General features: G+C 52.0%; 1 protein-coding gene and 1 long non-coding RNA gene across 5 annotated transcripts; one reads left to right on the top strand and one right to left on the bottom strand.

Annotated features, from left to right (window-relative positions):
* The first annotated feature begins 20 nt into the window (after positions 1-20).
* LOC109682127 (vascular endothelial growth factor A) lies at positions 21-7,886 on the top strand. Of its 2 annotated transcripts, XM_020157195.2 has the most exons (5): positions 21-380; positions 685-714; positions 2,439-2,510; positions 3,654-3,785; positions 5,971-7,886. In XM_020157195.2, exons 1-5 carry the CDS (start codon positions 307-309, stop codon positions 5,990-5,992), a joined length of 330 nt encoding a protein of 109 aa, XP_020012784.2. In that variant the 5' UTR covers positions 21-306; the 3' UTR covers positions 5,993-7,886. The 2 variants fall into 2 exon arrangements, with proteins under 2 accessions (XP_020012784.2, XP_020012787.2); XM_020157198.2 differs by lacking the exon at positions 2,439-2,510 and having other exon boundaries at positions 30-380.
* LOC141425629 (uncharacterized) lies at positions 7,873-27,518 on the bottom strand. Of its 3 annotated transcripts, none has more exons than XR_012450635.1 (4): positions 26,825-27,518; positions 25,124-25,342; positions 23,039-23,187; positions 7,873-22,151 (listed from the first exon to the last, which is right to left on the bottom strand). It is a non-coding gene; the product is annotated as an uncharacterized lncRNA (long non-coding RNA). The 3 variants fall into 3 exon arrangements; XR_012450636.1 differs by having other exon boundaries at positions 7,873-11,506; XR_012450634.1 differs by having other exon boundaries at positions 7,873-23,187.

Here is a 27,518-nt window from a genome sequence, read left to right as displayed (position 1 = left end):
TAGAAGGGATAAAAGGAGGGGAGGGGATGGGAACGGTAAGAACCCAGGACCTGAATTCCCAGCCTGGCCAACCCTTGTAGCCATACCTTCCCTCAAGAGGAGCAGGGGCTCCTTGAGGCCAGCAGGGCTGGGGGAGTTGGGGTGGCCTGAGGCTCTTTCCTGCTAGAGCCCTGGTCCTCCTGCCTCTACCACCCATCCCTGCTCTGTAGAACCCCTGGGTGCTGAGTGGCAGGAGCCCCGGGGTGTACCATCTGGGTATGGCTGGCTGGGTCACTAACCTCTGATCTGCTTCCTTTTCCTCAGATAATGCGGATCAAACCTCACCAAGGCCAGCACATAGGAGAGATGAGCTTCCTACAGCACAGCAAATGTGAATGCAGGTGAGGACGAGTCACACATTCATTTGATCTGCACCAGGGTAAAGCACATTGGGCTTGTTAGCCTGTGTCCACCTTCCAACTGTGTGACCTTGGGCATTTTACTTTGGCTTGCCACAGTTTCCACATCTGGAAAATGGGCACAATATTATGAAGATGAAAACAGTTATTGTTTGTAAAGGGATTAAAACAGTGTCGCTCCATCATAAACACTATGCTTTTACTGCTATTATTATTATCCTTGTCATTATTACCACCATCTTAATTCCTCTCTTATTTTTTTTCCTCCTTCTCTACCCATTTACAGACCAAAGAAAGATAGAGCAAGGCCGGAAAAGTAAGTGGCCACAACACTCACACTTCTCCCTCTCTTTGGCCAGTTGTCCTGGTTTGCAAAGGCTTTTAGCTTCCTTTGTCGGGGGCTCTGATGGCCTCAGTGGGTCAAGTGGTTGGGCACTGTGGTGGCAGCTGTGGGATGGAGTCAGCTTTAGGATTATGGCTCCAGAAGCAGTGAAGAAATTCAGCCTGGAGTCTGATGTTTTGTTTGACAGAGATGCTGCCTTCCAGGTCTCTAGATACTTGCTGTTCGGTGTGTCAGGGGGCAGTGTGGACACTGGCTCCCTGGATCCCTGAAGAGGAGAGGGAGTGGGTGGCACAGAGGCCAGCTTTTGTGTGTTAGAGGAAGCGGCCTCTTTTGGTGGTCACTGTGGCAGTGCATTGGGGTCTGGAGCTGCAGGGCGTTTCTTGGTGTCTGCCTTCCTGGTGGAGTGGGTGGGAAGGAGACACATAGCTCTCTCTGCTGCTGAAGAGAAGTGGCATGTTGGCTATTTTCTGAGACTTCCAGTTGCTCAGTGTGGAAAGTCAGGTCAGGATGGGGCTGAGGACAAGGTCTGGGATGTGGGTGGGCGGGTGGCACCGATGGGAAGTGAGCAGGGAGGGAGAGACTGAGAGAGAGCACCCATGCTACCCTCTTCCCCTTCCTGTCTGCCCCACTGCTCTTGAGACTTGAAGCCCCTAAGCCTCAACTCTGCCCTTCCCTAAGGCCCCAGCTTCAGGACTGTCGTGGCTGGGTGAGCCACGGTCTGGGAGAATACAGTGAGAGAGAGAGCGTGGGGAGACTCTCCTTTCTTCCTTGCAGTCCTTTCTCCTGAGGGGAACAGACATGCCTCTCCCCTTGTCCCCTTCCTTCTTCCCCTGTGACAGACATACTGAGGAGTGCTCTCTCTGGCCTGGCAGTCATGGAGAGTGCTGGTTCCCTCAAGGGGAACAGGCTGCAGCCTAAATGCCTGCTTTGTTCCTGGGGAGAGCAGGGGCTCTCCGGGGCTTGGAGGAGAACCTATCCGAGAGAAGGGTGGCAGGCTTTGAGAGTCTGGGGAGAGAACTCCCTGCAAGTATCCTCAGGAACCTCCCCCAAGCCATCCCTAGCTCCCCCTGAGCAGACCACCTCTGATGGGGCTCTGAGGAGATCCAACCCCATCTCCCATGGCTGGGCAAGCTGGTGCTTTCATGTCTTGCCTGGGTTTTTTGCCACTTCTTAAGGAAGCTGCTCCCACCACCAGGATTCCCTGAGGCAGGGCCCCTGGAGGGACCCCTTGCTATTGCATCTGGAAATGAAGGCAGAAGGTGCTCAAAGCATAGCCCTCCCCCTCCCCACCCTTCTTTCAAGTTAGGAATCTGACCTTCCCAAAGTCTGCCTTATTTTTTACAGCCCCCTGACCTTCAGGGTCCAATGAGTACAGGCTTGCTGGGCACAGAGCCTGCCTGTGGGGCTTTAAGTGTTGACTGAGACTGGGAGCAACTTGAGCATGGAGGCCCTTGGGTCCTATGCCCTCCGCAATCTCTGCTCCCCACTCAAGGCCTTGCCAAGGGCTGGGGTTGGCACCCCAGGGTGGGCAAAGTGAGGAAAAAGGAGCTATGGGGTGCATGCTGCCCCAATACATTCATGTGTCCAAGCCACCAGCTCCAGGAAGCAGACCTGTTTGGCCTGTGCCCCCACTGCCTCCTTTGCTCTCCTGTCCCCCTCGTTCTCTCTCTGTCTGTCTCTGTTATTTTATTTTCCAGAACATCAGTTCGAGGAAAGGGAAAAGGGCAAAAGCGAAAGCGCAAGAAATCCCGGTATAAATCCCGGAGCGTGTACGTTGGTGCCCGCTGTTGGCTAATCCCCTGGAGCCGCTGTGGCCTCCAGTCAACCTCCTGCCTGCAGTACCCCGTAACCCTGCCGCCCTCCCGTGGCCCCTCCCTGGCTCTTGCCCTTCCCTGGCTCTTGCCCTTCCCTTCTGGCCTCAGTGTCTCTCTCTCTCTCTCTCTCTCTCACTCACTCACTCCACTAACCCACCAATGGGGAGACTTGGTGGTGGCGTTGCTGGTCCAGGGCTGGGATAGGGAGGGTGGGTGTGTGGGCCTGGAGGACTCAGGGAGGGTGCTTGGCTGGGCACCAACTTCCTCTCACCCACTGGGCACTGGTGGTGGGCCCATGTTGGCAGGGGTGCTGGGTGTCAGGGCCGCTCACCCAGCTAGTTTCCACTGCTCTAGGCTTCTGTACTAGTCTGGAAGCTGAGAGTGGTGGGGAGGGCAGACATGGCGGAGGAAGAAGTATTTGTGGGCTGAAGGAGTAGCTGGGGCAGGTCAGGCATCTTGTGGTGGCCCCTTCCCTGGTGGAAGGGCCTTGTTTCCTCATGCACTTCAGGCCTCTTGGGGAGAACCCCCCCATTCCAGCCCATCCCACGGTGCCTACTGAAGTCTCCCTATAGGGCAGCCTCTTCCTCTGTGTTGGAGGCTATGATGGGCTTGGCTGGTGGATTGAGCCTCTGAACTTGGCCTTCCATTGTGCCCTATGGTAGCCCTCTTTGGTGGAGGGGTCTGGGCACAAACCCTTTTCCTGGGAGATCTTAGGGGCTGCTGATTGCTGTCCCCAGCAGGTGAAGAGTCAAGGTGTGCTCTTTTGGGGACAGCAGCAGTGGGGGCCCTGTGGCCTGAGGTGTACCCATGTCTTCCTGGGGCATAGCACTGCCCCTCCTGGCAGCCCTGTCCTGCACTCTCTGCCCGCCTATGCCCTCCTCTTCCTGTGGGTAGGCATCCTAGCCAGTGCTGCCTCTTTCTGCCACTCTCTCTGTCTTCTGCTGTAGCGCTCGGATCCTTCCAGGGTGTGGAAGGGCGTGGGGGCTGCCGAGCCGGGTGGGGATGCCGCTGTGGACGTGTTAGGGGGTGTTGCATGGTTTTTTTCTCTCTCTCTGCTGATGCTCTAGCTTAGATGTCTTTCCTTTTGCCTTTTTGCAGTCCCTGTGGGCCTTGCTCAGAGCGGAGAAAGCATTTGTTTGTACAAGATCCGCAGACGTGTAAATGTTCCTGCAAAAACACAGACTCGCGTTGCAAGGCGAGGCAGCTTGAGTTAAACGAACGTACTTGCAGGTTGGTTCCCAGAGGGCGAGCGAGCGAGTCAGAGAGGGGCATCACAGACATGGGGAGAGAGAGAGGAGAGAGAGAGAGAGAGAGCGAGAGAGAGAGAGACAGAGAGAGCACGCCTGTGAGGGGCCAGCTGCTTGCTCGGCTTCTAGCTGCCTGCCTGGTGACTGCTGCCTTCTGTGTTCCCAAGGCCTTGCGGGCGCTGGTCTGGTCTGGTGAGCCTGCTCCAAGGTTGTGCTGGCTGCCTGAGTGGGTAGGCTGGTGTGTCTTAGTGTGGTGGTGTGGACTCAAGCTGTGTGTTGTGTCCTGTGGTCCTGCTGCTCGTGGTGGCTGTTGGTGCTGATGTTACTATTGCTACATCTGGTGCTAATGCTGAGAGACTAGGAGCCCTTCCATGGATGGAATGACGTCTATATAATGTACGCCTTCTTGCTGGCTCTACACTGTCCTCTCAGGACAGCCTGGCTGGGCCTCTGATCCTTTGTGTCCCCCGCCCCGCCCTGCCCCAGAGCAGGACTGTGTCCCCTCACACTGGGGCTCCCTGATGACAGGGCTCTGCTGTTGGTTTAGGCTCTTTCTACACCACATGCTTTAATCCTGCACCAGTTGAGGTGACAACCCTGACCAGTCTACACATTTCCAAATGTCCCCCTGATGGTTGGAGGGAGTGGCCATGCCATCCCCCTACCATCAGACCGTGAGTTCCTTAAGCCTGGACCTGCTTTACTACTTTAGGGATACCCAGGTGTCTGTACCTCGGTCCTTTGTCCATGCTGGGGTCCAAGGAAGTGTCAAGTACATGAGTGAACACTATATGTGACTGAGCATACAGTCAGGAGCACAGGGTTGTGACGGGCTGCTGATGGGCTGCTGACGGGCAGCTGACAGTCTTTTGACACCTGGACTGGCATTCTTTATGAACATGAGGCCTGTCCTCAGGGTAAGCATCACCCAGAAGAAGGGCTTTTATGGGTGAAACCCAAGTAGGGCCAGGATCCCTGCTAGTGCAAGGGCTCCTTGGAGCCTGCTCCCCTTCTCCTCCAGGGTTCCCTGGGAACTAGACCTTCATCATTGGTGTGAGGCTCTGGCTCTCTGACTCTCTTGGCCCTAATGTGAAAAAGCATATAGTAGTACTTGGGGGGGGAGCGCTCTTCCTAACTCCAGGGCTCAGTTCCCCTGGGGGGGCCTCAGGAAAGATTAAGGACTCCACACCTTAGAGTTTCTGTCTAGATTGTTCTGCAGAGCTGTGGGTGACCTGGGAGGTAACTGAAGTTACTTGGCCCTCAGAGACTTTACCTTACCCCTGAGCTGACTGGGGGAATTTCAGTTCCTAAGATTTGATGCTTAGGACTGCTATTCCCAGCCTCTCCTTCAGGGCAGGGCCTGTTTTGCTTCCTCCTTCTCATGGTAGGGAGGGTAAAAGACAATCAGCCAGGGGCAGGGGCACGAAGAGAAGGTCCCTGCTTCAACAGGAGGAGCAAAGCCTCTATGTTGTCTGTCCCTGGCCTAAGTTAAACAGCACATGGAAAAGGACAGGCCACAGGTGCTTGGGCTTGCAGCTGCCAGGCAGCTCAAGAGAGGCCAGGCCTGCAGCAAGGCCGAAGACTCACAGGGAGTGGAGCTATTCTCTCTCCCTCCTGGTGCCCCAGGTCCCCCTAACTCCTTTCCTTTGGGGACCTCATGTCACTAGGACAGCCCCCCTCCTTGACTGGCCGCATCTTTCCCTGGCTTATGGTATTGTTCCAGTCTCCTATTCACTCTTCCCCAAACCAGCCTATAGAGCCTGAGCTGTGTCACCTCCTGCAGAACCCTCTTCAGCTAATTCCATCCAGCTCTGCCCCTCTTTGGCGATGAAGTGTCAAGTCGGGGCTGTTCTTTGGTACTTGTTCATTTGTTGCTTTGTGAGGTGTTGCTATGTCTTTGTCATGTCTCACGTAGGCCACAATCTCTAGTGGGCAAACTAGGGGCTCCTGAGTACGGCTGCTGCTCTGACTGGGGCTCCCCGAGGACCGGACTGGGCCTCTCCCTCCCATGGGGCATCTATCCCAGGACTTTACTTTCCCTGTCCTCTGCTCCTGCAGCACAAGGGACTGCAGGGACCCAGGGGCCTCCCTTGGGGAGACTGCCAGACTCATTGCCAGGTCTCTTCTCCTGATCCTAACCCTCAGCTTTTGTTTGTCATTTCCCTCAGATGTGACAAGCCAAGGCGGTGAGCCAGGTTGCAGGAAGGAGCCTCCCTCAGGGTTTCGGGAACCAGACCTCTCACCAGGAAAGATTGATCCAGCACGACCGACTAACTACACCGCCACCAACACACCGTCACCAGTCACCGTTGACAGAACAGTCCTTAATCCAGAAACCTGACATGAAGGAAGAGGACACTGCGCAGAGCACTTTGGGTCCGGAGGATGAGACTCCGGCAGAAGCATTCCCGGGCGGGTGACCAGGCACGGTCCCTCTTGGAATTGCATTGGTCATTTGATTTTTCTTGCTGCTGCTAAATCACCAAGCCCGGAAGATTAGAGAATTTTATTTCTGGGATTCCTGTAGACACACCCACCTACATACATACGTTTATATATATATATACATATATATAAAAATAAATATATATATTTTATATGTATAAAATATATATATTCTTTTTTTTTAAATTAACTTTGTAATGTTATTGGTGTCTTCACTGGATGTATCTGACTGCTGTGGACTTGAGTTGGGAGGAGAATATCTCTACTTAGATCCTGACAGGAGAGAGCATGGAACGAGAGACTCTGGCATGGTCTTTTGTCCCTCTTAGGGAGGCCAAGGTCCTTTCCTCTGCCCGGGAACAATGCAAGGCCAGGGCACGGGGGCAAATTTGGCTCACTTCTGGGAACAGCGACAATCCCAGCCCTGGCCCTGAGCCTCTAACCCAAGTCAAATTGACAGAAAGACAGACGACAGATACAGGGACGAGGACGCTGGCTCCACCAGGAGTTTGGGGAGCCTCAAGAGATGGAGTGTTTTGTGGACTCCAGCCACATGCTGCAAGGACGTCTTGCCCCCGGGGGCACTGCCCGGAAAAGTCTGGAGTCTGGGCAGCCTTCACCTGCTTCCCTCTGCTTCTGAGTCACCTGGGAGACCACTGGCAGGTGTCCTGGTGAAGAGAAGAGTGGCCGAGGCTGGCGATGGCTCCTCTTCCTGGGACCTGCTCATCCTCTCCCTGCCCTGCTTCCCGGAGTGCAGCCCAGGTGGCACTCATGTCCTCAGACCATTGAAACCACTAGTTCTGTCCCAGGAGACCTGGCTGTGTGTGTGAGTGGTTAACCTTCCCCCTACCTGTCCTTCCCGAAGCACAGAGAGATGGGCAGAACCTACCTGTCCATCATGGAGGCAGAGAAAAAGAGACAAAGTGTTTTATATACGGTACTTATTTAATATCCCTTTTTAATTAGAAATTAAAACAGTTAATTTAATTAAAGAGTAGGGTTTTTTTTCAGTATTCTTGGTTAATATTTAATTTCAACTATTTATGAGATGTATCTCTTGCTTTCTCTCACTCTCTCTTATTTGTACTGGTTTTTTGTGTATGAGATCTGTGTTTCCAGTCTCTCTCCCTGATCGGTGACAGTCACTAGCTTGTCCTGAGCAGATGTTTAATTTTGCTAACACTCAACTCTGCCCTTCCTTTTCCCTGGCTCCCCACCACACATTCCTTTGAAATAAGGTTTCAATATACATTTACATACTATATATATATTTGGCAACTTGTGTTTGTATATAAATATATATATATATATATGTTTATGTATATATGTGATTCTGATAAAATAGACATTGCTATTCTGTTTTTTATATGTAAAAACAAAACAAGAAAAATAGAGAATCCTACATACTAAATCTCTCTCCTTTTTTAATTTTAATATTTGTTATCATTTATTTATTGGTGCTACTGTTTATCCGTAATAATTGTGGGGGGAAAAAGATATTAACATCACGTCTTTGTCTCTAGTGCAGTTTTTCGAGATATTCCGTAGTACATATTTATTTTTAAACAACAACAAAGAAATACAGATATATCTTAAAAAAAAAGCATTTTGTATTAAAGATTTTAATTCTGATCGCAAAGTTCCTTTTGGTCTCTCCTTCTCCATTGAATTCTTGTTACAGATTCCCCACCCCTTCTCTCCTCCCTCTGGAAGCACAACATTTGTCAGTTCCAGAAAAGGGTCCCTGGTGTGTAGGATATGGGGGTGACCCACCTCCTTGTGCTGGGACAGAATCCTTCCAGTCTGGCTGGGCTGTCCACCCCTGTCTTGATATAGAAGGTCAGAGCATCTTAGCCACGGCTCTGGCAATGTGTAAGGCTGATCCAGGCCCCTGGCCCTTGTCAAGGAAGAAACTAGCCATGGTTCCAGTTGGCTGCCCAAAAGGCAGGCAAGGGCTAGGCTCGGCTATAAATCTTACTGGCTACAGTTGGCTAGGAGTGGGAAGGGGGTGCTGCTGGGGGACTGTGGCCCCAGGGTGTAATTTGCTGTCATTAATGAGTGTTGCAGTTCCTTGAGCTCAGACAGAGCCCCACAGCACTGGTTGTCACAGATGGGATCCCTGCCCTGCCGTGCTGCATGAGCCCTTCTCTCCTGTCCTGGGCTTGGGGAAGGTGGACCTTGCCTGTGTCTTTGGCAGTGGATCCAAATGAGCAGTGGGTCCAAATCCACTTCCTTTTGTCGCTCATGCATTGTAGAGCTTGGGTAAATATTGGGCCAGCTATTGTGCTGTGACCCAGGATGCTGTTATGAATAAGGCAATTATACCCCGCAAGGATCTGGGGAGGGTGAGTAGGTGGGAGATACATCCATTAATAGAAAAATGTATAAATCCAAAGTATAAGTCCATTAATGGAAAAATGCTTCAAGTGTCCTGGGGGAGTCAGGAGCCGGTGGCACACGCCTGTAATGTTAGCTACTTGGGAGGCCGACATTGGAAGGATCATGGTTCAAGGCCAGCCCAGGCAAATAGTTCTGAAGATCCCATCTCCAAAATAGCCAGAGAAAAATGAACTGAGGTATGGCTCAAGCGATAGAGCACCTGCTTTGTGAGCATGAAGCCCTGAGTTCAAATCCCAGTCCCACCAAAAAAGAAATGTCTTGGGAGGCATCTGATCTAACTTGGGGATGGGGTATTGGGGTGGGGAGTTTCTTCTCCTGACGTGACCTCCATGCCACACCCTAAAGAATGGATAGAAGACAGGGATGGTGGGGGTACAGAGGGTTGAACCCCAGGCAGAAGGGGTGGTGTGAGCAAAGGCCTGGAGAGGCCTCAGGCAGGGAGTGGGTGAGGAGTTGAAGCTGGAGAGAGGCAGGGATTAGCTGGGGGGCTGCAGTGACTGTGGGGAGAAGGCAGAAGCAGGTTGTCCCTAGTCAGAGATGCTTCCCACAGTGCCTGGCAACAGCATGGGAGCAATGGGAGGCTGTCGAGACCTTCAGGGAGATGCTTTGAGACTGGTAGGGTGACATGCCTGACTGGCAGTGTGGCAGACTCCGGTTCACATGGTGAGGAGGACAGGAGGTAAGGTCCTGCCCTGATGGAGCTTTGGTCCAGGTACACCCTCCTTTCTACTCTCTTGCCCGTGCTGGCTGCCACAGGAGTTGATGTTGAATTCACACACAGCCCAGTGAGGTAGATGTTTTTGTCACCCACCTGGATTTTAGCTGGCACCTCTAAATTAGTCTTCTGGGGTCTCCACTAGCTCCCCTCAACTCTTCTCACACCATAGCCAGAGTGAACCTGACCAAATGGGAGTCAAGGCGTGTTACCTTTGGTCTCAGAACCCTCTGGAGACTCCGTGAAACGGCCTTGAAAGGCTCTGACCATCCAACTGCCTCTACTTTCCAATTACTCAGTGGCTTCTGATCCCCCTTGGTCACTTGGCTACTTTCACACAGGCTTCTCTGGTCCTCACACTTCGTAGGCATGCTTCCCCACAGGACCTTCGCACTTGCTGTCTCCCTTCTGGCACATTTAGCCCCACATAAGGCACGTGTGGCTCCCATGTCTTCAAGTCTTGTCCCCTCCTCACTGAGGCCTCCCTGGACCACTGCGTTTACCACTGACCCTACTGAGCCTTAGGGCTCCTTCTTTTCATGACCCATTGTCCTATAGCAATGACACCCTCTCACACACTATGACAGCACTGGTCAGTAAAAATGTAGTGGCCACATTTGTAACTTCTTGTTTTGGTGCTAGGGATCAAAGCCAGGGCTTTGACCTTTGTTCCACCGCTGAGCAACAACCCCAGTCCATACAGACATAATTTAAAATGTTCTAGGGGCCAAGATCTTAAAAGGTGAGAGAAACAGGTGAAATGAATGTTGCTAATATATTTTATTCAACCCCAACCTATCTAAAATATCATATCAACATCTAATCAGTATGAGAATTATTAATGAGAGATTTTAGACTTTTAGATTTTACACTTTACCAGATCTTCAAATCTGGTATGTATTTTATACTTAAGGCATATGTCACTTGGTGGTGGCCACATTTCAAGAGCTCAATGTGCATGCATGGCTTAGTAGCTGCTTTTTAAATTTTCCTTTGATGGTACTGGGGTTTGAACTTTTTTTTTTTGTGGTACTGGGACTTGAACTCAGGGCCTACACCTTGAGCCACTCCACCAGCCCTTTTTTGTGTTGGGTATTTTCAAAATAGTCTTGTGAACTATTTGCCTGGGCTGGCTTTGAACCATGATCCTTCTTATTTCTGCCTCCTGAGTAGCTAGGATTACAGGTGTGAGCTACTGGCTCCCAGCAGGTTTGAGCTGATGGCTTCAGGTTTGCAAGGAAGGCGTGAATCGCTTGAGCTGGACCTCTGGCCCTTTTTGCTCTGGTTATTTGGAGAGGAGATCTCCTTTTTGCCCAGCTGGCCATGGCTGGGATGATAGGCTTACCCCTGCACCCAACTGTTAGTGGCTGCTGTTTAGGACTGTGTGGCTCTAAAATTTATTCCCGTTTTTGTCCTCTTCTCCCCACTAGGATGCAAGCTCTATGAGGGCAGAGATTTTTGTTTGTTTTGTTTATTATGTCTCCAGCTCCTGGAACAGTGCCTGGATTATAGCACATGCCCAGGGAACATCTGTTAAACGACTGACATTGTTGAGACTGAGGCCTGGAGGCTGAGGATTTCATTCCAGGACTATGGAGACGGGATGGAATTTCTATGGAGATGCCTGGAGAGGTTGGTGGCAGGCTTGCTGGACAGGTGGGGACTTGGACAGGGCTGGGGCTAGGAGAAGTGAATGCAGAGTCAGCCAGTAGGATTTGGGAGCAAAGTTCAGATACTGTCTCCTTGTAGCTGCCCTGGAGATGAGAGTCATTATTATCGCTCCAAACTCGTGAAGCAGGAGCACCAGAGAGGTTAAATGACTTGCTTGGATTTACACAGCCAGGCAAGGAGAATTTAAACCAGCTTTCCCGACTCCAGTTCTAGTGCTCTTCCCAGCACACCGCAGCCGCCCCAGGCTAGGGCAGGACATCAACAAATAAAAACAATTTGTCTAGACTGAATACAAACAGGCAGAAGAAAAGTAGGACAGGGGGAGGATGGAGCGGTGGCCAGACCCAGGGCTGAAATCCAAGTTCCCCATGCATGGTAAGGCAAGGCAAGGCAAGAGATGTCTCCAGGGACTGGGGCTCGTCAGCGGGAGATTGGAAACCGAAGCATACAAGGAAGAGATTTCAACACGAGGCCTAGGACAAGAGAAACAGTCTTGAAATAGACCACAGAGAAAAGGAGGAGAAAACGAAAATGCTGTGTACCCCAATTGTACAGGAGCAGCACAGACACCCCCTGGAGCCTCTCCAAGGATCCCTCAAGGCCCAGAGAAGACTTGATCAAGGCCAAGGCCTACCCTGCCGTCAACTCCACTGTGCCTAGCTTAAGACTCTTTCCTTTTGTTCAAAGGAGCACCCTGGTCACAGCCCTCAAAAGTCTTTACAGTCCCTGCTTCTTCAGGGAAACTGATGGCCACTTGCCTCCCTCCCACAGTCCATGCTAGGAGGTTGGTTGAATCCATCTAGAACTTGGCGATTCTAGGTTTGTTTGGTTTCTCAGGACCATTGTGGTGGCTTGTATGCAAATGTGGCTGCCGACAGTTCTTCCCATCCCTGTGCCCACGTGCTGCTCCCATCAGCGTTTTCCCTCCTTTTGAATCTGGGCTGGCCTTAGGACTTGCTTTGATGAAGACTGTGGCAGAAGAAGAGAGACTGTGGGGACATCTAGGCTTAGGCTTAGTAGGCTTCATCGTTTTGCCCTCTTGGGAGGCAGCTGCCTTGCTGTAAGGAAGCTCAACTATACTACTGGAGAGGAGAGAGAGTGGGCAGGAGAGGGGGGATCTCATCAACCCTCCACTGTTCCCACCACCCCACACCGAGCCCCCGGTCATGCAAGTGAGATCAATGGGATTCTCCAGTCCTGATGAGCCACGGTAGCCAACAATTGGCAAAGTACTGTGAGGCCATCCTCTGCCTATATCGGAGTTGTGAGATTGTGCAGACTGCTATTGTTCAAAGCTGTGACATTCTGGAGTGGTTGTTACTCAGTGGTAATAAATAACTGAGCTTCCCACTAAACAGTCACTTCCACAGGATTAGGACTTTTGTGCCATCCCATCCATGAGGTCTTGGTATGTCTGAAGGTCCAAGAGTTTGGAGAGAGAAAGGCTATTTTTAGGAAGAAAATTACAGACAGGGGTCTGCACTGGTGGTAGGTTTGGTAGGTAGACTCAGGGCAAGGGCTGACCCAGGGAAGACAGAGGATTATCCAAATTTCCAGAAGGAGGAGACTCATTCAGTTCTACTGAAGTCTCTCCAAGGGAAATTGAGCCTCACCTACAGAGTGAGGGAGAGAGGACAGAGGACAAAACTGCCGAAGAGCTAGGCACAGGGATTTATAGGAAAATACCGTTGAATCCTTTTCCTCCCTTCCACTCCTGTCATCCAGCAATTACTGAACATCAGTCACACAGCTGTGCCTTGGTATGGGACAGTCACTCACGTGCATGGGTGGCTTCAGCCTATGCCAGCCTAGAGATGGAGGATGGATGAGATGACCCTTGGAAGGCCCCATCAGTCTGATCTCAGAGCTGCCAGGAGGGTGAGAATTCAGCTGCACCCATAGGACATTGTCTGTCAGGTGGGGACCAGGGGAGTGCAGGGGAGGAAACTAAATATTTACAGTCAGCCTGGAAATGGAAAACGCAAGGCAAGGACAGGGCTCCGGGGAGCATCCGCAGGGTCACAGACAGAAAGGGGACTCTGAAGGGGAAGAGTTAGAACTGAGGTGTGTCAGACAATGAGCACGGCTGTGCCTGGGTCTCCCCAGGGTGACAGACAGAGGCGACCTGAGAAAGATTTTCAAAGGCTTTAGAGAGTTGCTCTCTTCATGAGGGGAGTATAAGTCCTGTCCCTGTCCTCAGGGAGCTCCCAGACTGAGGGCAGACATGGCCCTTGCCCTCAGGATGTTCCCTGCCCTCACACAGATGCTAGTCTGAAGGAAGAGAAACCATGCCACCAGAACTTTCTTTATTGAGTAGGATGGCACCAGTCTTGGGAAGGCACCACCTGGCCTTCACCTGACTGTCATCGGTGTCTGGAGTCACCGGATGTGGTGAGAGATGAACCATCTGGGGCCTTCATCCCCATCCTTCTCTCTCACATTTACTGTCCCAAAGGGGCTCGCTCTGCCTCTGTCATGAGCCACGCACAGTTCACCAGCCTGGCCCTGGTATTTCTCCATACTTCCCCTGATGGTCCCTTGGTCTGGCTCCAAGTGGGGCGGATGCCAACACGTGCCCATTTCCTGGGACTCCTCCGTCCCCTCTGAGGTCTGAGGTCCTCCATTCAACACCTTCCCAGTATCCTGCAGGAAGACTATGTCCCTACTCCCCACCTTTGCAGCTGGGACAGCCATCCTGGCACTAGAAGTCCCCTGGGAGGCATGGTAATGGTCTGAGAGGCCTGGCCCCTGGGGACCAATCCTCAGATGCCCTACCTGGCCTGATGCCTCTGCAGAGCCCAATCTGGGCCACTCTATGTCCCATTGAGACTTCTGAAGACCCAGGTTGGAATCTTGGGTTTGCCTCTAGATAACTTACTTCCCTGGGCCTCCGCTTACTCATTTCTATAACAGACACAGTAATACCTGCCTGGTTGGTGCCGGAGGAGATGAAGAGATGTGGACAGGTGAGAGTATCTTGAGCAGTGACTGGCATGGAAGTGTGCTTGTGTGTGGTCACTACAATTATGTTACTATTTTCTGGCTCCCACGACAATGCATTTTTCCTCCTCTAAGGTCCATTTTTATTACTGTTTGGCTGTTTTTCTCACTTGTTTGTTAAACTGAAATACTCTGGCTGGGTTGGACAGCCGTCTTCATAAGTATATGGTATATGGCCTTACTCTCCTGCTGAGAGGACCCTCCCAGCATGGATGCTGGGCCCAAGGTGGGCTGGCCTGAGTATTTGTGGAACTAATGAACAGGACAGGACCCAAGGCCAATCTTTTTTGCCTGTGTCCCCAAAACCTATTGGGGGCATCCAGTGTGATGGCAGAAGCCTTAACTCATGGTTGGATTCTGGGCAGAAACCTTTGCATCTGGGCCAATTTAACCCAGGGACCTACAGTGAAGGCCCTCAGAGGTCCCTGTTTCAGAAACTCCCCCAAGACAAAAACCTGGCTTTTTGGGGATTTTTAGGGTTTGTGAACCAGGGATGGTGAAAGGCCTCTGGGACCAATGTAGGGAGAGGGCTTTCCTGGCTTTGAGAGCTGGGAGCTGCCACCTCCTGGGGTGTCAGCAGGAGGATGTCTTCTCAGGCAAATATTCAGGGATGGCATTGCTTGTATTTGGTTTGGTTCCCAGGGGATCTCCAGCCCCAGCCCAGGTGTCCCCTTCTTCTCTCCCTAGGGTTTCTTTCCCAATTAGTTTACTGTCTCTCCTCATTTAGTAAGCTTGAGAAAGAAAGAGGTTACTGGGCCCCCAAGGCCAGGCCTCTGGGGAAGGCCTGCCCCCCGAAGATGCCCCTGGATGCACTCTCCTGTTGGAGCAAGACGCCTGGTCATGGATCTTCCACATAAACCCATCCACATGGGCTCGGCTCACAAACATAAGTGTGACAGGGGTCACTCTTCTCAGTCATGGGGTGGCTGCCTGGTTGGGTAAGGGTTCCCAGGGATAGGGTGAGGCCCAGCCAGGGAGCTAGTTTCTTGAATGAGCCCCATGGGGCTGGAGGAGGGGGCTGACCTGGCTGAGGTCCCCTGACCCCACACTGCCCTCTGGGAGCTGCTGACTCTTCAGTAATAAACACTTCATGGTTATTAATAACCCTCTATCTGGCAGTCACAGAATTGATAACACTGGGCCACTCTGGCCTTGTCCACCAGACTGCCTGGGTTCAAATCCTGGATGCTATTTCTGGGCCCAGAGGCCCCAAATTCCCAAACACAGGTCCAAGTCTGACAGCTTCTAAAAACTCTACCTTAGGACAAAATTACCTTGCTGAATCTCTAGCAATCTGTCAAGCAGGCCCCATGATATGTGTTTTGTGTACACAGGGGCACATGGTTCTCCCAACACCACACATAGGCAGTGGTGTCCCTATTCTAGAGAGGAATGTTAGTCCTCAGAGACATGTGGACGGCCCAGGAAGGTGACTGGCATACAGTAAATGCCAGTGAAATCAGACAGGGCTGAATTCTACTTTTGACATTTTCTGGCTTTATGACCTTGGGAAAGCCACTTGACCTCTCTGGGCCTCATTGTCTTTATCTGTAATATTGCTATGTTACGACCTACCACCCAGGTGTTGGTGTGGATTAGATTAGATAATGAACATAATATGATCGCCACTTAAGAAGGGGCTCAGAAGCTGGGTACAGGTGGCTCATGCTATAAATCCTAGCTATGTGGGAGGCAGAGATCAGGAGGATCATGGTTCAAAGCCAGCCCAGGGAAATAGTTCATGAGACACTATCTCGAAAATACCAAACATGAAAAAGGGCTGGTGGACTGGCTCAAGTGGTAGAGCAGTTGCCTGCTTAGCAAGCATGAGGCCCTGAGTTCAAGCCTCAGTATTGCCAAAAAAAAAACCCCAAAAAACAGAGGGGCTCAGAGCCAGGCATGGTGGTGCACATCTATAATACCAGCACTCTGGAGGTTGAAGCAGGAGGATTGGGAATTAGAGGCCAATCTGGGCTACACAGTGAGAACCTTCTCAAAAGAAAAGAGAAGAAAACAAAAAGGGGTTCAGTAGGGCTGGGGGCGTAGCTCAGTGGTAGAGTGCTTGCTTGGCACGTGTGAAGGCCCTGGGTTCCATCCTTAGCACTGCAGAGAGAGTGTGTGTGGCGGGTGGGGGAGTATAAACACAGCATCAGTGAAGGAATGAACAAATGGAGTGAGTGAATAACTGGACCTTGGCTGCTTTGAGCTCAGGTCCACAGGGCAGGGCAAGTTCTCATGTGCCAACTGTGTGCTGCCTGAGCTGAGGGTGCAGCTCTCCCTTGAGACCGACCTACAGAACCAGAAAAGGCTCAGCCTTCTAGATGTTTCGGTTCATTCCCTTGGCGTGGCAACAGCCAGTGCACAGACGCACGAGGAAACGCACAAGGAAAAGTCGGAAGGACTTTTTTCTTTCCTCTCTGTAGCATGGTGCTGGTGAGACCTGGGACACAGAGTCCCAGTTCTACAACAGTCCCCTCCCAGCAGCAGGTTGAGCTCCTGGCTGCACCCCCATCCTGGCTTTGTACTCCTCTCCACTTGCTGGGGCTGGTGAAGGGACCGTGCTGCCCACACAGGATCTGAGCACCAGGGGTGCCCTCTTGGCCAGGCAGCAGGGCTCACCCCCTTTCCTTCTGTCTGTGACCACTCCACTCACATCCTGGGTACTACCTGTTACAACAGCCACACTAAAAATCCAAATTGGGGAGAGGAGAGCGAGCAGGAGAGGCATGGGGTGAAGGGAGGGGTTGGCTCATGCTGCAGGATCTTTGGCTGTGGAGAAACCGCCCCTCCCTGCACAGGCCCCAAATGCTGGGGGCATGCCAGCCGTTGGTGTTAGCCCCACAGGAAGTTCCCCCTGAAGACTGGCTTATCTCGAATGGCCATTCACTCTCTCACCCACATCACATGTGCAAAGTCTCCCCCACCAGGTCATGTTTCCTCCTCACTCTGGAGAGAGGGGACAGCTGCTCAAGCTGGGGGCGTCTATAGTTTGAGGACTGTTCAGTGGAAATTGGCAGGGGCGGGGGGGGGGTGGCGCCCAGAGTCCTTCAGTCTGCACCCTGGATCGATACTGAGTATCAAGAAATTCTTCCTTGGGTCTGACTTGAGTTCCTCCTGCCATGTGGGCCCTTCTGCATCTGGGAAGGGATGATCCTGGATGTAGGTCGCCAGATATGGCGAATAAAAGCACACGGTGCCCAGTTAAATGTTCACAGGTTATCAGCAATACAAGCGTACATGGCATCTCGTCCTTGGCTGGTGACGCTACCTGGCAGGAGGGCCTGGACCCTGCTCTGAGGAGACTTACTTGATGCTCCTCCCTTCCTCCCCACTTTGCCCTTTCTGGCTGCTTTGTGGGGAGCTTCCCTGTTCTGGGTTTATTCCCAATTCTGCCTGCAGCAGAGATCTGAGACAAATTAGGAGCCTCAGCCTTCAGACTGGGAACCTCCTTAGCACTGGGTCTGTGTTTCCCTCTCAGACTGGCAGCTTCCCCTTTCCCTCCCATATGGAGACTTGGATGCCAGCCTCCCACACTGACCTGGCTGTGGGCTTACCATGACCTTTAGTGCTGAACCTTGGGAGCCCTGGGAGAGCTGCAGGTCAGGGGCAGTCATCCCACCTTTTCCAATGGCCCACCGGAGGCAATCCTCTCCCCCATGCCTCTTTCTGCAGACATCCATCTTGAGAGTCCCTCTCCCCAGGCTCTGGAAGCCTAGTGGAACCACTTCCCTGGGAGCCAAGACCCTGAGCTCTGGTTGGGCCTGTCATTCACCAGCCCTGTGACCTCAGGCAGTTCTTACCTGGTCTCTGGGCCACCATAACCCCATCTGTACAACAGCAATATATCTTGCTGCTGACCTTGAGCAGTGATGTTAAAATTGCAAGTTGTGGTCTAGCAGTGGGGTCAGGAAGTTAACAGTTTGTAACCAGAATTGCTCTTTCTTAAACGTGAGAAAGAGCAGGGTAGAAAAATCTCAGAAAGAGCTTTGCACTCCTCTCCACTTGCTGGGGCTGGTGAAGGGACCGTGCTGCCCACAGAGAGCCTTCCATGCAGTGAGAACTGTTGTTCCTTGAAACTCTTGTGGCAGGCATGTGTGTGGGTGCTTTGGACCACACGTAGAATGCATTCTTCACATGGGTTGTAGTAAGATTAAAAAGTCCAGAAGAGTGGACCTGCACCTGTAATCCTACGTACTTTGGAGGCAGAAATTGGGAGGATCAGAATTTAAGGCCAGCCCTGGCAAAAAGTTAGCAAGACTCCCCCATCTCAAGCAACAAGCTGGGCCGTGATCCAAGCTACACAGGCAGTGTAGGCAGGAGGACCATGTTCCAGGCCAGCACTAGGCAAAAACTTGAGACCCTACTGGAAAAACAAAGCAAAAAGAGAAAAAGGCTGGGGTATGGCTCAAGTGGCAGTGTGCCTGCCTAGCAAACGTGAGACCCTAAGTTCAAACCTCAATACCACCAAATAATAATAATAAAGTTCAGAAGACAATAGCTTAGAGGGAGTGACAAAAGGGTGATGGGCACAGTTGGAGACCGTGAGTGGGTCTCTGTTACTCTCCATATCAGGGGTAACAGGGCCACTTGCAGCCTCCTCTCTGGGGCCTTTCCCTGCCTTCCTGCTCCCCGCTGCAGAACCTGTGCCCTGCTCTCCAGGGACCATGCTCATCCCAGGTGACAACCCTTGGAGGCTAGCCTGATTCCCTAGGCTGCTCCAACAGGAAAATGTTCTGGGATCCATGGCCTGGTGAGGTCCGGCCTGCCTGGTTGCCTCAGCCCGGCTCGCCCCACAGTCATCACACAGGATTGGGAAACCCATGCTGAGGCCAAGTGGAGAAATGCGCTTCCTCTTGGCTTTCCCAACTTCCCTCCGCCCTGGGAGGCGCCTTAACCCCTCCTTGGGGCTGGGAGGGGGCGCTCACCAAGGGCTCCGGGGTTGGGGTGAGTGAACCACAATGGAGAGAGAGTAAGGGGCTGAGGACCCTCAGCTTTGTGAGGATCTCTGGCTCTGAGGACTTTTGTGCCTGATCTTTCCTCTGGGGAATCAGATTGAGTGTGGCCCATATTACTTCAATGGACCTGAAAATGAAAGGGACCCCAATGGGAAGGACCTGGTAAAGGTCACTGTTGAGGTGCTTTAGACACTACCTGCTCTCTCTGTGGTTGTTGTCATTCTGGGGTCCAAAACAGATTGTGCCATAGGCTGAGTGAATGGGCCCCAGCGTGGGGTCAGGCTCACTCAAGCAGGGAAGAGTTGGATAAAAGCTGTTGATCTGAGATAGTCTGAAGTGGACCTACTGCCTAGTCCTCAGGAAGCTCTACTCCTGAGGAGACAGGGAGACACGGCCTGTCCTCAGGAGCCCCAGTCTGAGGGAGACATGGCCTGTCCTCCTCAGGGAGCCTCAGTCTGAGACGGAGCCCTGTGAGAGTTCTTGGTCCTTCCCTTGGGGTGGTGGCTTCAGTGGGGCCCTGGTTTGGGGAGCATCTTCAGGGCACTGCTGTCTCTCTTCCCTCAGTACTAACTGCAGTTGGCATGTGGCGTCACCTCAGAGGCCAGGCTCACATCGTCCTCTGTCCGCTGCCATGCTGCCTTCCTGCTCAAAAGTCACTTGTAACAATTTATTAAGGCCCTGCCCAGAATCAGGGCTGGATGGGATCTTGGAGACCTGTGAGTCCCAGATCAAAGGAGGAAACTGAGGCCCAGAGAGGGCTTATAGGGATCCTCTGTGAGGTCACACAGTGAACTGCACAGCCTAAACCTCACTCATACTAGCACTCTGGGCTGACGGAGTCTTTGGGGTGTGTGGGATCCCCAGTGCCCATGTGTGTGGAGGCACCATGAGGGCGGGTCCGTGTGCCTCCTTGCTTCGGATGGGCTAGGGTCTCCTGCACAGCTGTGTCCTCTGTGAGCAGTTGTGTTTACATGGGTGTCCTTCAGGAAGGACCTGCTAGTCTTGTGCCTCAGTGTGGGTGACAGGGAGGAGGGACAGGCTTGTACCAGGGACATTAGACTGGCTTTATCCTATTTAGAGCCGAGTCCACCTGGCCCATCCCTCTTGTGCCAAGGGCAGAGGGCGGTGAGTCACAGATGACTCAGGTGCTGGAGGCCACAACTACAAGTGACATGTGACAGCCAAAAGGAGCCAGATCTGCTCCTGGACAGACAGGTGACCTGGAGGCTGACAAGGAACCTTCTTTCCTAGAGGATAGGGGCTGACAGAGGGCAGGAGCTTATCTGTCCCCTTGAGCCTTTGATGTACTGCCTGGCTGAGGCTTCCTGGGGGGGGAGGTGAGGTAGCACTGTCGTGACATATCCTTACTCTCACAGAGGTGCAAAATTGGGGTCACCGCCACAGGAAAGCATTTTCCACAGTCTTCTGGAAGCCAGCACCCTGCAACAGGCTACCTCTGCCCTGCTGTAATGGTGTCTGTCCAGGGACAGCCCTATCTTTATTGCCTGAGGCAGGGATTGCCAAAATCTTGAACTGCTGTTTGACCCAAGGCCTGCCCTGGAAGATGAGGTATTCGGGATGTGGACAACAGCCTGCGTTCAAATCTCACTATGTGACCTGGAGGGACACTGTTTCCTCTCAGGGCCTCTGTGTCCTTCTCAGCACCACAGGGTCCTCTCGAGCTCTTCCTCACTGGGGCTTCAGGCCTGGGTCAAGAGCCAGGCCTCCAAAATGCTCTCTGTTTCCCCCTTGTCTGAGAACAGAGGTCAGGAGGGGCTGGCTGAAGATGGCAAGGGCTGGCCCAGCAGAGACATGGCCAGGGTCCTGTCTACCTATATCCCGGTGATCGGTGATGATTACAGGGTGACTCGCCAGGACCAGACACTGTAATCTGCTGTTCTCCTCCTGCCTAGTGCCTGCTGCAGCTTCTCTCTGCCTGTCACCACTTCTTCTGAGAGTGCCCAAAAGACAGGGCCCTCTTCTCTGTGGGGCTGAAGACAAAAGGAGAGGGGGAGGTGAAGGAACGGAGATGGGAAAGGAGGGATAGAGGGAGGACTAGGAGATGAGAGAGGGAGAATGGGGGTGTTGGACAACAGAAGGCATTTCCCTGTTGGCAGAGTGAGAAGGGAAGGGATAGTGACTGTGTCTGTGCCCTGCCCCGAAGCTCCAGGGAGACCTCCCTGACCACTTTCTCTAAAGTAGCAATCTGCCCCTCCAGTCACCTTCTATTAATCGCTATATTTCACGGTGGGGGGAGGGTCAGATCGGGTCACAGGGGCTGCTGGCTTTCCTGGAGGGAAAAATCAAAATCCTTACTGTGGTTTTCAAGGTGGGACACAGTCTTTTTCTAAGAGCAGCAAGGATGTTCTTCAAACACAGCTGGCATGCTCCTGCCCCAGGACCTTTCTCACGGGCCTGGAATGTTCCGTCTCCAGATATCTGCAGGACTCATCCCCTTGACTTCTCAAGATTTCACTCACAACTTCTCAACGAAGCCTACCTGACCTCCTATTTAAACTGGCAATATTCTTCCCATGATCTCCAACCCCTTCCTGACACTACTTTGTCTTTTTTTCCCCTAAACATGTCGCTTTTTCATGTTCTCACATTAGAGGTGTCTCCCCACTACTAGTCAGTGCTCTCCACTTGAGCCACGCCACCCAGCCCTTTTGGTTTTAGTTTGTTTTTGAGATTGGGTCTTGGGCTAACTGCCTGGGCTAGTCTTGAACGGTGAGCTTTCTGTGTCTGCCTTGCGAGTCAGGGCTATGTATGGGTTGTTTATGGCGCATGACCTTTGTTGGGTGAATGAGAGGCACCGGAGTAGAGGTCAGGAGAGTGAGAAGAGAGGATGGTGACCAGGAATAGCCCATATAAGAGGAATTCCCAAAGCAGGAACTGGAAAGGTGTCCAGCCATCATTCCAAAGGTCCCCAGGATTCTCCAGTGTGAGTAGATGTGCTCTTCTCAGTCTCTCTCTCTCTCTCTCTCTTTCTCTCTCTCTGTCACCCCAGGTCAGGGCAGGGCTGGAAGCTGTGCTGCCAGTAGACATGGGCATCAGGCTTCCTCACTGGGTTTCCTGGAGGAGGTGGTCTATTGCTGCACCAGCATGAGGGTTGGGATTTCAGGTCATCCCCAGTCAGAAGTAAAGGAACAAGAAGAAGGGCCTGGAATAGGGACAGACAGAAAGAGGATGTGGCCAAGGTCAGGGGAGGCACAGGAGAGGAGTGGGGTGGAGGCCAGGGGCTGGTCTAGGCTAAGGCTTGGGGTCCAGTGGGATCCCATAGGATGCAGAGCTGGAGCAAGAGGCTGGCTTTGTTCAAGCAGAATCCCCAGAGGCAGGAATTTTCCATGTCTCCCTCTGGGACTTGCTGGCAGAGCCAGGACAGATGGCTAGTGTCATCCTATAATTGGAGGCACCCAGTGGGAGCCCCAGCTGCAGGATCTAATGCCCGTGACTCCTGTGGAAGTGGTGCCGAGAATCAGCTTTGTATGTGATTCCAGCTGGGACCTTTTGCCAATAAAAAGGAGCTCTTGATTATAAAAAAGAATCATGCCCAGATCCAATGGTATGGACCATTTAGTACTCATATGACATGAAGACAGAGTGCCAGGACGCACTGGGGACCACTGCCTCTGTGGTCCTCTCTCCAACCATACTACCCCTCCTCAGCCCCAAGGAGAGGAGTGCACACAGGGTGAAAAACCCACATGAAAGCATTGGGGACATTTCACCTTCGATCCATCCATCCTCTTCTGGTCATTTTGGCCACCTTGAGAGCCTGCCCACCATCATGGCCTCCTTTGAATTCTCTCAGAGGCTCTACCTGTTGCCCAGTGGACACACCGCTTTGCAATCCACTAGACAGAACAGGTTACAGCAGCTTTCCTGGATATGCTCGTGGTCAGCCTTGATCTCCCTTGCAAATCCACAGCTCTCATACCTACACACGGGCCTGCCATCCATACAGTAGCTTGAGGCTGAGGCCTGGCATTCCTACTGGGTCACTCCCATGCAAAGCCATCAGCCATTCTATCCCCATTCCCCACTCACCACAGTCTGGCCTGGGCTCTGTGACTTCCCAGCTAACCTCTGTCCTCTCTGATTCTTGCTCTTCCCAACAGTCAAGACAAACACCGGCACTGCTGTGCTTCTTGTCTGTGTCCCCTGTAGGATTTCAGGAGGCCGCCAGCTTTGACTTCCTAGGGTTTAAGGTTCAATGAATACTTGTTGAATGAATGAATGAATGAACTTTCCAACGCTGCCTTTGCTGCACTTCTAGAGACTTCGCCCTCCCCTCATACAACACAAAGCCAGCCAGCCCTCCTCGCCTCCCTCCATGTGCAAGGCCAGCTGTGGCCTCCCCCTGCAAGTGACCCTCTCTCTCCCTTCCCTGAACTAATCCGTTTCATGTCTGCCGTCTGGACTTTGGTCTCGCTGTTCCTTCAGGAACTTGGTGCCTCCACACCTTTGCATGGATGCCTCCTCCTCACCTTTCAGAACTCAGTGAAAATGTCAGCTCCTCCAAGAGGCCTTCCTTGGGCACTTCCCTTTCCCACAATGTAAGAGTGATATCACCAAGTTGCTCACAAGTCACCATTTTTATTTTCTTTATGGTATTTATCTCTAGCTAAACTCTCTTTATTTGTTTAGAGTCCGACTTTCTTCCTCTCTGGGTTTCCAGTGGAGGAGAACCCTTGTGTGGATGATGGTCTTAACTATTTGCTTGGGGTTTAATAAATATTTGTTGGGCGAATGAATGAATGAATGAATGAACGTTCAACTCTGCCTTTGCCGAACTTCTAGAGATGTTACAACCTATCTTACATAACCAGGCGCTAGGTGACCCTGTTTGCACTTTCATTCCAAGGATTTTAGACATGTTTAGCCAATCCGGTTGCAGCTCACCACTTCTTGGCCGCCCCTCCTTTTCCCACAGGGCACGGGACCCACAGTAGGTCCTCAGTGTGCTCGTGTGGGATGTGGGGCAGAATCAGTTCTTGCTGCCTGGCTCCTGATCTGATTATCTGGCAGACTTCAAGCAAGTCAGCATACCTTGAGTTGCTTATAGTTCTCATCTATAAAGATAAAGACGTTTGTACAGATGGTCTCCGAGATTCTGTTTGACTTTCAAAAACCAGAATGGAATTCACCAACTCAGGAAACAGCTGTGGGAGGGGTTTCCGTGGATTGGGAGAGGAGGGTGGGGGAGGGGACTGAGTCATGGAGAGTATGGGGGGATCACATCGGTCTTGGGGATTGGTTTTTGGGGGAGTCTTTGACTGAGGTTTGCTCTTTGAAGTCTGGGATTTTCGTCCTGTCATTTCCTGCTTCCTTGGAGCTGGGATCTTAAGAGGGTAACAGCTGCTCTTTTTTCTGCTCTGTCATAGGGCCAGGGTGCCTGACCTGGAGCACAAGAACCCCCTGAAATGTCCTTCACAGACTTGGGGGTAGGCACTGAATATATTTTGGGGAGAGAAATCCTTAACTTACTTCAGATTCCCTCAGAGAACTGTGTCCCTCAAAGCTTAGCAACTCCTATGTAAAGGGCCAGGCTAACCTGAGAAAATGAGTAATAGGAGGAGGAAGGCAAGGAGAGAGCATCCAACCCCTCACTGTTTTCCTGTATTTCCTTAGCTTCCTTATCAATAAAACTGGAAATATGGCAATCTCTAGTAAACCCAGAATGTAGAATAATGACACCTAAGTTTATTTCACGTATATTGTCTTCCTTTATCAGTCCTCTGAAAATGTTACTGTGTGCACCTCCATTTTACAGATGGTAAAACTGAGGATTAATGATTCACTCGAGGTCACACAGCCTGTGAGGAATTTCAGGACTTCCTTTGTGGCGCTCTGCACGATGGCAACCCAGCACGGCTTTAGGACCCTTCGGCCCCCAGACAGTGAGGGCTGAGGGGCGTGGAGCAGCTGATGATATTGGAGAAGACGCAGTGATGGGAAGAAAGGCTGTAACCAGGTGGAGACCCTCAGAGCCTTCCAGTCAACCCAGGCCTTCATCTAGAGGCACCCACGAGGGGGCACTTGAGGCGCTGGACTGCAGACTTGGGAAGGGAAGTGTTCCCAGCAACCAGAGCATCCTTTCTGCAGGTAGTTGCTGGATGATGGAGAACTTACAGCATTTTCCATGGCTGCAGTGCAAGTGTGCTTTCCTATTGGACTTTGGGCTCTGTCGCAGGCCTCAAGCTGGGGAGACTTTTTGGAATGTGCCCCTTGCCTTCTAGGGCCACCTTTGGCCTTGCCTCCTGTTTACCTTCCTCTTCTAGCCCCTTTGCCCTCTTGGCAGACTGAGCCAGTGCCAGAAAATTGTTGGTCAAAGGTGAGGTCATCAAGAGCCTGGAAAAACAACAGGTCACCATTAACCTGTTTACCTGCAAGGTGTCTGCTGCTGTCTGAAGGCTCCTGCCCCTTCTTTCATTATCTGCGTCTCCCACTTTCTTAGAAGCACAGGCCCACTGGGCAGATTCTGGAAGGGGTCCTGCAAGATTGACCCCTTGAGATGCTCTTTACTCCAGCTCTCTGAGGTCGCATCTCAGACTGCGTGCGTACCCAAGTTCAGATGCTGGCACCCAGTGATTCAAGGGCAGGATTTACCTCATTTACCATTGTGTTCTCTGGGCTGGGCCTTTAATGTCTGGATTGCAATGGGTGGGTAGGAGGAAGGATGGGTGGGTGGATGGGTGGGTGGATGGATGGATAGATAGATGAATGAATGGATGGATGGATAAGACAGTGGATGGATGGATGGATGGATGGATGGAAGGATGGATGGGTGGGTGGGTGGATGGGAGGATGGATGGATGGATAGATGAATGAATGGATGGATGGATAAGACAGTGGATGGATGGATGGATGGATGGAAAGGTGGATGGGTGGGTGGATGGATGAATGGGGGATGGGAGTAATGTTCTGGGTCTGTAGTCCAGAGCTCACCTCCTGTGGAAAGCCTCTGCAGATTACTTCCACCATATTCTAATCTTTTCATTCCCACCTTTGGTCTGTCCATCCTCACCTGATTTTTCTTCACTGTTATTCTCAGCTTTCTTCAGATGGCTGCATTTTTTTTTGGTGGGACTGGGGTGTGAACTCAGAGCTCCATGCTTGCAAAGCAGGTGCTCTACCACTTGAGCCACACCTCCAGTCCATTTTGCTCTGGTTATTTTGGAGATGGAGTCTTGAGATCCATTTGCCTGGGCTGGCCTTAAATCACTATCCTCCCCATTTCAACCTCCCAAGTAACTAGGATTGCATGCATAAGCCACTGGTGCTCTGCTGGGATAGCTACATTTAATCACAACCAAAGGCAGAGACCATGCCTTTTAATTCTCCTGTGTGGCCCTCTGACACCCTCCCTGTACACAGCAGGCCCCTAATTGATGCTCGCTAACTAACTAGCCAATGAACCTAGGCCAAAGGAAGCCAGAGTGGGCCGAATGTCTCTCAAAGTCGTCTACTTTTTGCTGAAAAAGCCATCTCCATACCTCATGCCTCAGCTCTGAGGTTTCCTTCTGTGTGCAGAGCTGATTGTTTAAAATTGTCAATGAAGGTGTTACATTTCTGTAATCTGAGCAATCGGGAAGCTAAGGCATGAGGATGGCGAGTTCAAGGCCAGTCTGGGCTGCATAGTGAGCCCCTGTCTCAAAATAAATAGCTAGATAGATGATAGGTCAATAGTAAAACCACTGATGTTCATTCATTTATTCTCTCAGAAGCCATTTGCCGTGCGCCTTTATCAGGCAGGCACTGTGCTTGCCTGGAGGTGACAGAGTTCCTGGCCTCAGGAAGATCACTGAGCATTTGGGGGAGGTGGGGACTTACCAGAGCAACTCCTCAGCACTGGAGCCAAGGGCTGAGGCACCAGTGGTGGTGGCACCTGAGGCTTTGAAAAATCCTCACTTCGTCTTTCAATTGATGCAGACTGTTCTAAAGAGCTTGCCCCATCTCAGTTAAGCAAGACCTGCCTGTGTCCTGCTTGCAGGGAGGAGGGGACGTCAGCATCCCTGCATCATCACTGCTACCCAAGGGCAGCAGAGCCGCAGGCGCCGGCTGGCAGTCACAAGGCTGTTGCCTGAAGGCAGATGCTCTGGGCTCCAAGATGGCTAAGATGCTGCTGAGGCCTTTGGTTCACCCTCAGGGCGGTCCTGCCCATACGTCCCACCCCTCCATTGTCTTTACCAGACCAGAGCCTTCTTTGGTGTGCCGATACCTTGGACTGGGGGCTGGGTGCTGGACACAGCTGGGATGGTCCTTACCACGGTCTCCCTTCTCACACACTGTCAGATGGGTGTTGAAAGGACGGCCCAGGCTGACAGCCTTATTGGAGGGAGGTGGGGCGTGAACACAGTCTCACCATCTACAGTAAGGGGCGGAGACCCATGGCTCCCAGAGGCTGGGCAGCCAGCCCATCAGAGGCAGGACGATGGAAGAGCCCACACAGCTGCCCTTGCCTTCAGGATGGGCCTCCACTACTGCCCGCCTTAGCAGCTCTGCTAAGCCTGGCTCCCAGGCCTGG

Source organism: Castor canadensis, chromosome 8, assembly GCF_047511655.1.
Source record: "Castor canadensis chromosome 8, mCasCan1.hap1v2, whole genome shotgun sequence".
Taxonomy (NCBI): Eukaryota; Metazoa; Chordata; class Mammalia; order Rodentia; family Castoridae; genus Castor; species Castor canadensis.
The sequence above is the reverse complement of the archived record's forward strand: the minus strand, read 5'-3'. Positions and strand labels throughout refer to the sequence as shown.